At 36.6% G+C, this 13007-nt stretch overlaps 2 protein-coding genes across 5 annotated transcripts in view; both read left to right on the forward strand.

The window, feature by feature from the left end:
- sh3pxd2b (SH3 and PX domains 2B) overlaps positions 1 to 13007 on the forward strand; it is an 897647-nt gene that overhangs the window by 527669 nt on the left and 356971 nt on the right. The window lies entirely within an intron of this gene.
- LOC101882530 (uncharacterized) lies at positions 1136 to 10442 on the forward strand. 3 transcript variants are annotated; one of them, XM_073935501.1, is made up of 11 exons: positions 1136 to 1283; positions 2795 to 2901; positions 4063 to 4274; positions 4370 to 5446; positions 5532 to 5700; positions 5781 to 6484; positions 6616 to 6835; positions 7009 to 7081; positions 7157 to 7216; positions 7854 to 7964; positions 9931 to 10442. In XM_073935501.1, the coding sequence occupies exons 3-6, from the start codon at positions 4064 to 4066 to the stop codon at positions 5914 to 5916; spliced, it is 1593 nt and encodes a 530-aa protein (XP_073791602.1). In that variant the 5' UTR covers positions 1136 to 1283; positions 2795 to 2901; position 4063; the 3' UTR covers positions 5917 to 6484; positions 6616 to 6835; positions 7009 to 7081; positions 7157 to 7216; positions 7854 to 7964; positions 9931 to 10442. The 3 variants fall into 3 exon arrangements, with proteins under 3 accessions (XP_073791602.1, XP_073791601.1, XP_073791603.1); XM_073935502.1 differs by lacking the exon at positions 1136 to 1283 and adding an exon at positions 1961 to 2720; XM_073935500.1 differs by lacking the exon at positions 1136 to 1283 and having other exon boundaries at positions 1317 to 2901.

Below are 13007 nucleotides of genomic sequence, written 5' to 3' on the forward strand. Positions count from 1 at the left end.
TTTCAATGCTGGTCTTGCTGGTCTCAATGGTGGTCAGGGCCAAGATATTACATTGAAACCAGAATACGGGCATCAAAACATAGGCTACATCACCAGCATATGCTGTTTTATTTGAGTCTTTAATGTAAAATGTTATAATATTCTGTCATTTACTGTACTTTTGTGTATTGTTCATTAAATAGGCCCTATGGATCAAATCTGAGATTTAATTGCTAAAGGCAATGAAAAACAAATTCAAGATATAATTGTAAAAATACAAATATATCGACCTTTATGTAATCATTCATTCGTTCATTTTCTTTTCGGCTTAGTCCCTTATTCATCAGGGGTCACCACAGCCGAATGAACCGCCAATTTATCCAACATATGTTTTACACAGCGGATGCCCTTCCAACTGCAACCCATTACTGGGTCCATCCATACACACTCATTCACACACATACACTACTGCTTGTCTTTGGACTGTGGGGGAAACTGGAGCACCCGGAGGAAACCCACGTGAACACGGGGAGAACATGCAAACTACACACAAACGCCAACTGGCCCAGTCGGGGCTCGAACCAGTGACCTTCTTGCTGTGAGCACTACCCACTGCGTCACCGTGTTGCCCACTATGTAATCATGTTGTAAAAATATTAGATTTTTCATATTACTTTGTATTTAATCACAACTATATAGGTTAAAGGCTGAAATAAAAGGTTGAAATAAAAGATGCTAGAATGAGCAAAAATAAAAGATGAATTATGAAGACAATTATGAAAGTGTTTTTAATTATGAAATGTGTTTTATTATTGATTATTTATTATTAAACAGCATGTTTTAAAAATTCTGTAAAAAACATGAACACACATGCAGAGAAAAAAAAAATCACGATCTGCATGCAATGCAAGTGGTGAGTCCAATGCCTATTTTAAATTTTTTCATAGGGTAACTTGCAATTTGTGAAGTTGGGGGAAGACTTTTTGTCTGACGCAAAGTGTATTTATTTAACAATTACTTGTTAACTTGAGTATAAATTACGAACATTTATACTATTCAAAGTGCATATTTAAATGTAGTAATAGCACCACTCAGTAAACGAAGGTGAACTGTCAACGTTATTTTATATTTCAGTTGGCGAAAAATGAGCGCGCACACCGTTTAAAATGGCGGAATAGCACCGCCCAATGAGCTAACGTGAACTGTCGACATTTTATATTTCAGCCGCCGATTTAGCGCGCCCGCTCTTCAACTTGTGATGCTTAGTGCAAACCTTTGGCACCTGCTAACTCCCTGCTAACGAGGTAAGTCTGTTTGACAACACGGTTCTACACTAAAAGTACATTTTACAGAATCAGTATTAGCGATGTTGAGTTGCAATTTCTGTGGCAAGTCAGTCAAATCATTGAGGGCTTATGTAATACATTGCAAACTTCACCGAAATGAACCGCGTTTATTTAAGTGCTTTGCAGCCGAATGCAAACAGACTTTCTGTACATATGCATCGCTTAAGGCTCATTTTTACAGAAAACATAACGTAAATGCGCCTGTTAACGTTGCTGTCGGGACAGATGTTATGCCTATTAAATGTGCAATGGCGTTATGTGATCGACAGTGTGAAGATGCTAAATCTCTAATAGCACACTTGAAAGACCACATTGTAGAAGGACGTGTTGTGAGTTGTCCAGTAAGAGGATGCACAGATGCTTTTAAAGTTAAATCTTCCTTTACCTCCCACATGTCACGGAAACACAAACATTTCACAGAAAGCACAATTAGTGACTTGTACAGAGACTCGTCGGCTTATCAGTCATCTTCACAATCTGTAACAACCGAATTAACGTCACATGACTGTGGCCATGAATTTGAATGTGATGTAGATACATCCGACGATTTCAACGATCTTTTTCTTAAAAATATTTGTTTATTTTACTTAAAACTGCAAGGGCAGCTCTTAGTGCCTGATTCAACCACACAGAACATTGTTGAGGAGATTCAAAATATACACGAGTTGGGTCAGACATATACTTTAAGTAAACTTGCTTCACAGCTAAAGAATGAAACATCCTTAACAGAAGATGAGATCACCAAAATTTGTCAGTCTGTCAAGGAATCTGATCTGTTTTCTGCATGTCATACAGGGCCAATGAGGACTGCACACACAAGAGCTCAGTGTTTCAAAAAAAATTTCAATTATGTGGAGCCTAAGACTGTTTTGTTAGGAAGGGATGAGAACAGAAAAGATAGGTTTGCCTATTATGTGCCAGTCAAAGAGACTTTAAAATGCTTATTGCAGTCTGATATGTGGCAGGATTGTATGTCTGAGGAGCACCCCACTGACACACCCACAGATGTTTTAACTGATGTTACTGATGGCCAGATGTTCAAATCAAATGAATTTTTTGTTCAGAATCCATCAGGCCTAAAACTAGTACTGTATCAGGATGCATTTGAAGTTGTTAATCCTTTAGGCTCTGCAAAGACAAGACATAAAATATTAGCTGTTTATTTATCTGTAGCTAATTTGCCACTTCATGTAAGGTCAGACACAAACCACATGTCACTTGTTTTATTGTGCAGAGAAAAAGATTTTAAAGAATTTGGGCATGCTAAGGTGTTCTCTAATTTACTAGCAGACTTAAAGTATTTGGAGGAGAATGGAATTCCTGTTTCAGATGAAACCGTAGTAAAAGGAACGGTCTATTGCATTGCCGGCGATAATTTAGGATCCCACTGCATTGGTGGGTTCTCTGAAAATTTCAGCCGTGCAGAACATTTCTGTAGATATTGTCTAATTACTCGATCTGAATTTCAGGGTGATCCAAATCTGTGTGGACCAGCCCGGACAATTCAAAACTATAACTCAGCAATTGACCGCATCCAAGCAGAAGGAGCACAAGACGTGGAAGGAGTAAAATTCAGGTCAGAATTCAATACTTTGAAATACTTTAATGTGTGTCAGCCTGGTCTGCCACCTTGTGTGGGACACGACATATTTGAGGGTGTTTTGTCATATGATGTGGCACTGTATCTGAAATACTTCATAAAAAAAAAAAAATGGTTCACATACTCTACATTGAACAGGCGTATTAAACAGTTCAAATACTGTGCCTCAGATGCTGCTGCTAAGCCATGTGAGGTCAACCCTCAAGCAGGTAAGCTCACTGGAAATGCAATACAGAACTGGAATTTTTTAAGACTGATGCCTCTCATAATTGGTGATCAAGTGAAAGATGCAGCAGATGATGTGTGGCAGCTGACTCTGCAGCTGAAAGACATTGTGGACATGGTATGTGCTCAGAAAATCTCTGTTCCTCAAATTGCATATCTTGAAGTCCTTATTGAAGAGTATTTAGAATCCAGAACATCTATATTCCCCGAAACTAAGCTGAGACCTAAGCATCATTACTTACGCCATTATCCAGCACTGACTCTGAAATTTGGCCCCTTGATTAGATTGTGGACAATGCGTTTCGAAAGCAAGCATAGCTATTTCAAAAGATGTGCAAGAAATTTGAGGAATTTCAAAAACCTTGGTCTCACTTTGTCTAACAGACATCAGATGTTGCAGGCTTATTTATCAGCAGGCTCCAATAGACAGGCTGTTTTGCAAATTAAAGGTGGTTCTCCATTCTACTCAACACTGTACAGTAAAGGCATTCAGGATGCAGTCAGACAATATGGTTTCACTGATACCAACACAGCTGTCACAGTAGAAATGGTTTATAAAGGAACAGCCTACAAGAAAGGACAGTTCCTTGTCACAGGGTATACTGACTTGGTGGAATTTGGTGAACTTGTGCTCATTTTGGTAAAAAACAACACCGTTTATCTTTTGGTGTCAATGTACACAGCAGAATTCCTTCCTCAGTACCATGTGTACTCAGTGAGGAAAGACAATGAAATGATCCAGTGTTTTAACATCTGTGACATGATTGATTTCTATCCATTGGCTGCTTACATGAAAGATGGACAACGACTGGTTCCATTGAAACACAGTGTTTTGTCACACTAATTATGTCTTGTGCTGTCAAAATTGAAAGTTTTTTTTTTCTTTTTGTCTTTTTACATTTTTTTACTCAGAATGGATGACGTAGAGCCAAGCAACATAAGCAGTGCCATTACTAATGTGTTACCAGACCTACCAACCTCAAATCTAAATATTGTATTGGAGACATTACAATCTTTAGGTGTGGGAGCCACTGAAGATTTACAGTATATTAAGGAAGCTGATCTGCTCACAGTACTGAGACCAGTTCAAGCTAGAAAACTGTTGGCTGCATGGAAACAATCCAGTAAGTACATTATGCAGAAAGTTACATTTACTTGTAAGTTAAGATAAAAAAAACAAATTTCATTCTGTACATTTAAATTTCAATTTATTTTACAGCAGAGACAACTGAATTCCATAGTCAGTCAACATTGACCTCTCCAGTGTCCTCAGCGTGCTCCTCAGTCTCACTGTCTTCCTCACCCTCACCCTCACCATCACCCAGACACATGATTGCTACTGCAGATTGGGTCGACAGCTTCCAGATTCCATGGGAGAAGCTCCCAGAAGCCTTAATGCAGAGTTTGGAGAGAGGGAAAAGGCCAAGCTCAAAGTTACGCAGAGAAATGATCCGAATTGTAGTTGCTGAAATGATGCATGCCTCTTCTTCTCCTGGTAAACAATCCTCCACAGAGGTTGCGAAGAAAATGGTAGCAAAGTATCCACTGTCACTGCAAGATGTTATAGAAGGTGATGTGGTAGGAACAGGATATCACTCACTCGTCAAGCAGCTGCAAGCACGAATTGAAAATGTAAAGCGGTCTTCAGTACCAAGAATATTAAAGCGCAGACGGGGGTCAGATGAATTTGACACAGATGAAATCACAGCTGAACAGAGGGCAGCTGTTCAGGACACATATGGCTGCATAAAGTGGGAAATGAAGTTTATGCCAGTGAGTGAGACACTGGAAAGCCAAGAAGAGAAAAAAGAGAAAATGAAAGTGATATTTGAACAGGCAACCTTCAACACAGAGGAGGTAAAACATCTCATGAAGTGCACATACTTCTCCCAGCGTAAATCAGTGAACAGTGGAACCGATCTGCAATTCCTCATGCAAGAGTGGCCTTTCTTATTCAAGGAAGTTGGCATGGCAGTTCACTTTCATGAATTAACTGGTGTTTCCCTGAAAGAGACTTTCCTCAGTAATGTTGAAAAAAAAGGAAAACGTGTTTTAGATTTCATGAGAAGTGTTTGTGCAGAAAAAAGCAAACATGTTTTGCAAGCGGCCACAAAGCTGAAAATTCTGAGAGGACAGCTGGAGGGCTGCTCAGAAGATGTAAAAGATCTGGTGCTCCTCATCCTCTCCTACTTTAATGAAAAAGAGGAGGACTTGTTCTTCTATGTGGAAGAAACTTGTATGGCAAAAGAAGTACAAGTGGAAGGCTTACCTGTGACTCCATGCATCATTGTATGCGGTAAGTTGATCTGTTTTTTTGAAGGAGTCAGAGCTCATGTGTAATACATGTGTAATAGTTATTTTCTAACTATGTTTTCTTGCAGGAACATCATGCTATGCTGCAAAGCATTTCATGCTGAGTGTTGACCAGAAAATTGTCAACGAATACATCTCCACCTTCATCTCGGCTGTTTGCATGATGTTTGCAACCTACTACTGCCTCAACATTCACTATCCTGTGGGTCTGGGCTCCACACTTGAGTTTATTCAGAGGTAAATAATTTTATTTATTTATTTATTTTAAACAAATCACTTAATCTAGTGGTTAATTTTGAATTCTTGCATTCATAAAGGTGTTTCTTCAACATCAATCCTGAGAAGGGCACAAAAGTGGAAACTAAGAAAAACAAGAAACAGCTAACAGTGAATCCAAGAGTCCTCACACTCATTGCAGATCTCTCAGATCATGAGTGGAGAGAGGCATGTTAAATATGGACTTTCAGTTCACATCATTTGAAGTGTTAACACAACACGTATACACCACTAATTGAGTTTTCAGTTTACCTTATCTGTTAACCACCAACAAAGAAAGTACGCTTTTAGTATTTGGGTTAATGATAATGTTTTATTGAGCATTGTTTTTGTTTAATTGGTAAACTGGCTTATTCCAGATTTTGTTAAAAGTACAATGTAACAGACATTTTTGTTAAAGGCTGCATTTGTTCCATTTTTTTTCTAGTTTTCATTGAGGGAAAGAGCAAATTTATATACTAAATTTATTTTTCTAAAGATGTTACAAAACAAATTCATTATACTCCCTGCACATAGTGTTATATGCTTATGATTTTGGCATTTATAATTATTATTAATTTATTTTTTTTGTTTCAAAATATTCTGGTACTAGCAAGGAGTTCAGAGTGTTTGGCTGATTACATGCGGAGTTTAATAAACCTTTTGGAAAATGCTTTCCAGACACCTTTTTTTCAGTGATTATTGTGACACTTCAGATTAAGTTAATGACTGGTGGGATTGCTAAAATCTAAGAATCTACGTAAAAGTAAGTAAACTAAACACTTGAGAATATTTATGTAATTATTTTTACACAAAACAGCATGTGTAAACACATTCTATAAGCTAAATATTGCATATTGTGTAAAATTAAAGCTTTTATCTTCTAACACATTTCAGGCACTGCATTCAACCTTCACTAGATGATGACTTCAAGGAAACACATTTCTGGACAAAAAGTGTTAATTAATACTTTTTTTTTAATAATGTTTATTTTTTTTAAAATTTCACTTTTAATGAGACATTTTTGTTGTATCCACTTTATTGAACAGCAACACTAAAGTTCATCAGGAAACAATGGAAAGAGATCAGGATTGCAACTTTGGTTGCTGCAATAACGGTATGTGTTGTGTTGAACTTGTTGAGCGGCTTGTGAAGCACAGCTGTTGTTTTTCCCTAAATGTAGCCATTTATTTAGTACATGTAGTGTGCATACTGCTTTTAAAAGAGTGAAAGATATGCTTGAAACATTTTTGTCTTATTTAGGACAATATATTTTCTTATGTCTGCCAGAGTTTGAACACAAGGACTCTCTTTTCCTGACAAGTCTCTATTTGGATAAGAGACCTTTCAAGTATAAATTTGGGTAAGTTTTGTTGATTATTAAACATCAATTTAAAAGTACTAATTACCTATTTAACTCTTGCTTTACCTTACACAGATGAGCAATTCGGTGCTTCCAACTTTGCAGAAACGGGGTGTGGCCAGGCTCTAAGCTTCAGTGAGTACATATAAATTATAAGCTTTTAAATTAACTGCCATGCATCAATTTGTCAGATCATACATGCTACTGTTTGGTCAGTTGCTCAACTAACCTTACTCTGTTGGTATCACAAAATTGTAGAACTAAAATTACCTTTCATTAAAAGAGTATTTTATTACAACCCAAACGTGTTTCCAATCTTTCCTTGTATAGCAGTGGATTGTCCTAATTTACAATCTCAAAACAGATTTTTATGCTTGATCTCAACTGAAGTGTAATTTTATTTTAGTTTATATTTAACTTAATTTTATGCTAGCTTTTAAAAAATAATAAAAAATTATATTGCTAAAGTTGTCTTGCACATTTACAGAACAATATTACCACACATTCATCACATTGTCATCTTAGTAAAGTTTGTGTTTAAAAAAAAAAAAAGAGTAAAGAAAATCTCAGCTAAATTGTATTATATTTATGTACATTGTTTACATTATTATTATTATTCTTTTGAGTTGGAAATAACACAAACTGCTCAATATTTCGAAACTGCAGCAATATTTACTGTAGCTATTGTGTAAATGCTAAAATTAGTTATATTTATTTAATAACTATTAATGTTAGAATTGTTCCTTTTTTGTTTCTTTTCCCCTGTTCACAGAGAGGACCTTCTAAAAGTTCCGGTTTTCTGAACATTGTATCCTGTGTGTAAGAGACCTCTCTTCAGTCAAGTCTGGACCCAGTCAGACGCCAGTCTTAAGGATAATTGATGGTAAGCAGTGTTATAGTATGGTGTAACAAATGCTAGGTAGACTCAAGCAGTCGTGGGTGATAAAAATTGTTATTTCATCATTTCATTTTTGTAATTAAAAAAAGATACACAGTATAAATACACAAATTAAATAAATGGTGCATTTATGTTTTAGCTACAGTAGGTGTATTTATATAGAGGAGCAGGAGTGCTGGTCAGAAATAAAATGAAGAAGCAAATTATCAATTTAATAATTGAAGCATAAAAATTTACATAAATTACCATTTAAATGGACAAATAAATAGACAATTGTAAAACTATTTATTTAATTCATGTTTTAAAATGTGAATTAATCAAAGCGTAAAAAGTATATTTATTCATTCATTTTCTTTTTAACTTAGTCCCTATATTAATCCCTTTATTGTGGGTCGCCACAGCGGAATGAACCGCCAACTTATCCAGCATATGTTTTACGCAGCGGATGCCCTTCCAGCTGCAACCCGTCACTGGGAAACACCCATACACACTCATACACTACGGACAATTTAGCTTACCCAATTCACCTATACCGCATGTGTTTGGACTGTGGGGGAAACCGGAGCACCCGGAGGAAACCCATGCGAACGTAGGGAGAACATGCAAACTCCACACAGAAATGCCAACTGACCCAGCCGGGACTCAAACCAGCGACTTTCTTGCAGTGAGGCGATCGTGCTACCCACTGCGCTACCATGTCGCCCTAAAAAGTATATTAATAAATACTTTTACTTTGCCACATGATTTCCTCGAGTTAATCGATTTTTTTGTCTATTAACATCATTTTACAACTTTAGATTATAGTGTTTACCATCAAATTTTATATCAATAAACAACAATAGTTGACAACAGAACAGCATTAACAATACCTGCAACACTGTGATTATAATAATATATTAGCATAATGCATTAAAGGAATGGTTCATCTAAAAAAGAAAATTCTGTTATTATGTTCATGTAGTTCTAAAAACGAAAGACCTTTGTTCATCTTTTAAACACACTAAAATATATTTTATATTTAGTCCAAGAACTTTCTTATCCTCCCTTAATAAGTACATGTAATCAGTAGTTAAATAAAAATGTTATGATGATGTAACTGGTGTTATGATATACACTGGGTAATGCTCCCAGTGTACCATGTTATACATCAGAAGTGTTGTTGAAAATGTTTCCCAAAAGTATTATCATTGCTTCACACAAGGAGCATTGCTATCTGTGGGAGGATCAGAAAGAGCTCTTAGATTAAATAAAAATAATAATAATTTGTGTTCTGAACATGGACAGAAGTCTTAAGGTTTTAGAACAACATGAAGGTGAGTAATTATTGACAAAATTTTCATTGTTTGTTCAACTGTCCCTTTAATTATGACCACACACTAAAAATAATGGTTTGGGATAAAAGATAAAGTAAAAGACTCTTTATAGCAGACAATGATGTTTGTATACTCTTTTGAAAAATGTACTGTCAACACAGATCTTTAATTGCAGTTTAAAGCAAAAATGGCACACAATGTAAATATTTTATCAACTTTATATTTAAACTAGTTTTTCTACAAATATATATTTTTAAAAACAATTATTTTATTATAGATAGCAATTACTCAACCTAGAAAACTTTATTGTATTTTTTTGTAAGAATGACTAGGATTGTATCTGATGACTCCTATCTGATGATTTAGTACAAATTGTGTGAATTGTTGAATTTAGGCTCCAAGCTGACAGAGTGAAGCAAATACTTATGATAGCTCAGTGCTGAGATGTGTCTATTTCAATCTTTTGCCCTAATATTGATTATTAATTATTGTATTTATTATTAAAGTGGCCTACAAAATTCTATGGTGTTGCTTGTGTGCAGTTCATTGGTAATCAATTAAAGAAAAGAAGACTGAGTTTATTTCAGTTCAAGCATATTTCTCTTGAACTAACTTGTCTTTGTGTCTGTTTTCTGCAGAGAGATCATGCCAGTCCATATTGAAATAGTGACTACATGCAAGACTTCAAGCAGTACTACATTTCAAGTTTGGAACATACACAGTCCTGTGTCTTCCGTCAAGTGTGGGCTCAATATTGTTCAACCAGAGCAAGCAGCCCTGATGGATGTACAGTATATGTCTTCATTGATTATCCTTACTTTTATATATGGACACATTTTATTTCCAACATCAACACGCCTTTGTGAGTACACTGGTCAAGTTATTGGATCAGCTCAAACTGTTTTAACACAGTCCCTGTATGTAGTTTCATTAAAATCTAATAATTATAGTTTGTGCCTTCAGTTGCTATAGACTGTATTTACTAGTTCATTTTGCAATTCAAAAACCTGATTGATTGTTGTAAAATCTGTGGCAAACAACTGTAATGTCTTTTGTGTTTTACCGTGTTTTTTACGGTAAAGTTCTGGCAACCACAGCTGCCGGTAATTTTCTGTAAAACTGAACTTTACAATAAAATACTATTATATTTAATACAGTTGTTTTATGTTTATTACGGAAATAGAATGTAGTTAGTTTTACAGTATATTTATTATACACAGTAGTTTACTGTAAAGGAATTTACACTTACGACTGCTATTTTTAAAGTAATTTACTGTAAACATGTTTACAATACATTTGTTTTATTTAACAGAAATTTACTGTAAACATACAGCAGTTTTCAACTGTAAAATTTACAGATCATCAAAAAGTATTCTGTAAAGCATTGCACGTTGCAACCTTATATTTTACGGTGAACTTCTGGCAACCACAGCTGCCGGTATTTTACCGTATATTTCACCCGTTATTTTTTACAGTGTAGGTAACTAGTTTGTCTTGTTGGTTTATTTATTGGTTGGTGGGCTGGTTGATTGGATGATTAATTGGTAGGTAACTAGTTTGGCTTGTTGGTTTATTTATTGGTTGGTGGGCTGGTTGATTGGATGATTGATTGGTAGGTAACTAGTTTGGCTTGTTGGTTTATTTATTGGTTGGTGGGCTGGTTGGTTGATTGGATGATTGATCGGTAGGTAAGTAGTTGGGTTGTTGGTTGATTTATTGATTGGTGGGCTGGTTGATTGATTGGTTAATGGGATCACTTGTGAATGCAGCATAGATGCACATTCAGATATTCAACGTCGGATAACTGTCAATCTAATCCCTGATCTAATGGAGGGAATGAAAGCAAATATGCATATCCTTTTTTAAATACATCTAATAAAATCATTGTTACAAGACCATGTTATGCGTTTATTAAATATTTGCTTGGTTGTCTCCGAAACTCAGTTGACTTGTTTTAGATCATTAGTCACAATGTTAATGTGTCTGCAGCTTTCAGAGAATGGCATCTGCCTTCCTGTTTCGACACAGCCTTTAGGTGTCTCGCTAATCTGACACTCCAAATTCAGTTCATGCCGCCTTTACTAATGAGCTGAGCTGAAACACTTGTGTCAAATGCAGTGTGCAGAACTGAAAGCAGTTCAAGTTGAAGAACAAAAAAAATACACAAAAAAAAAACAAACAATGGCAATATTTACACACATGATTGATGTCCTAATGTCTGCAATGGCTTTTAGTCTGAAAGCAACACAGTTATTTTAGTAAGTCCAAGCACACCTGTAGAAAAGTCATTGCTAATGTTATGTATTTATTCTGCAAAGTCAACATTCTTGAACTTTTCCTGATACGCCTGGGTGTAAATGTTAGTTCCAGACTTCAAAATAAAACCAGGAAGTTTACTGATGAAATAAGATTGGACTTAATAGAACTTCTTATCCATTTTCTTCTTATCGTCAATTTGTTAGGATTATTGGCTCTCATCTATCATTGCTAGGATGCTTATTATACAGTAGTCAACAACTGAAGTGGATCAAAACTTTTCATCAAAGTTCTCTTAAAGCAGGGGTGTCCAAAGTCGGTCCCGAAGGGCCAGTATCCTGCTGAGTTTAGCTTTAACTTGCTTCAACACACATGTCAGGAAGTTTGTAGTACATCTAGTAAGAGCTTGATTAGCTGTTTCAGGTTTGTTTGAAGCTGGTTCAGGTGTGTTTGATTACGGTTCGAGCTAAATTCTCCAGAAAACCGACCCTCCAGGACCGAGTGTGGACATGCCTGTCTTAAAACTATTGTACCAGGGTGGAGTGAAAATGCAGACACAATGCAGACCCCCCGAAGGGCTTTTTATTTAAAGTGCTGGTGAAATTGAAGGTGTGTTAGGTGCGCAGGTGTCTTCAGTGAACTTCTCGTAGTCCAAGTGAAGTGGCGTTCAGATGAGTTGTAGGTGAGTTGATCCTTTTTCCTGTTTGTGCTTGTGTGAGACACCAATCACCTGTCTCAATCAGTCTGTGGTCTCTGAGAGTAAAAGAGAGAGAACTCATTAGAGTTGTGGTTAGCAGAGAGGCTTCTCAGCGTCTGTCTTCACTGTGGCGTTTTTAAAGGGCTTGAGGGAACGAGTCCCAGGTGCAGGCGATCGATGTAATTGCATCCAGGTGGCGTGAGTGCTCCTTTCCCAGGATGACGCTGCTTATCCAATAGGCCGCCCACCACACTATTCAACAACACGTAGGCTGTTTCTCAATATGCGTTCTTAAGCGGTCTTGCGTCCTTGTCTTCTTGTGTAACGTCATCATCAGCTGCCAAAGTTCAGTTCCGATACTCAAGACCGCAAGAATGGAGGATGTGTGAAGTTCCCCGGATGTGTTCTTGATATCGAGGATGCACCGATGCAGACTTTATTGGGTACACCTTAATTCTGCTCGTTAACACAAATTTCGGATCAGCCAATCACATGGCAGCAACTCAATGCATTTAGGCATGGTCAAGACTCACCAGAATTGAACAATATAAGATTGGAGAAACGTTACCTGGTCTAATGAGTCTCGATTTCTGCTGCAATATTCAGATGGTAGGGTCAGACTTGTGCATCAACAACATGAAAGCATGGATCCATCCTGCCTTGTATCAAAAGTTCAGGCTGGTGGTGGTGTAATGATGTGGGGGATATTTTCTGGAATTCTTAGGGTCCATTAGTACCAACTGAGCATTGTGTCAACACCAC

Source organism: Danio rerio, chromosome 21, assembly GCF_049306965.1.
Source record: "Danio rerio strain Tuebingen ecotype United States chromosome 21, GRCz12tu, whole genome shotgun sequence".
Classification (NCBI taxonomy): Eukaryota; Metazoa; Chordata; class Actinopteri; order Cypriniformes; family Danionidae; genus Danio; species Danio rerio.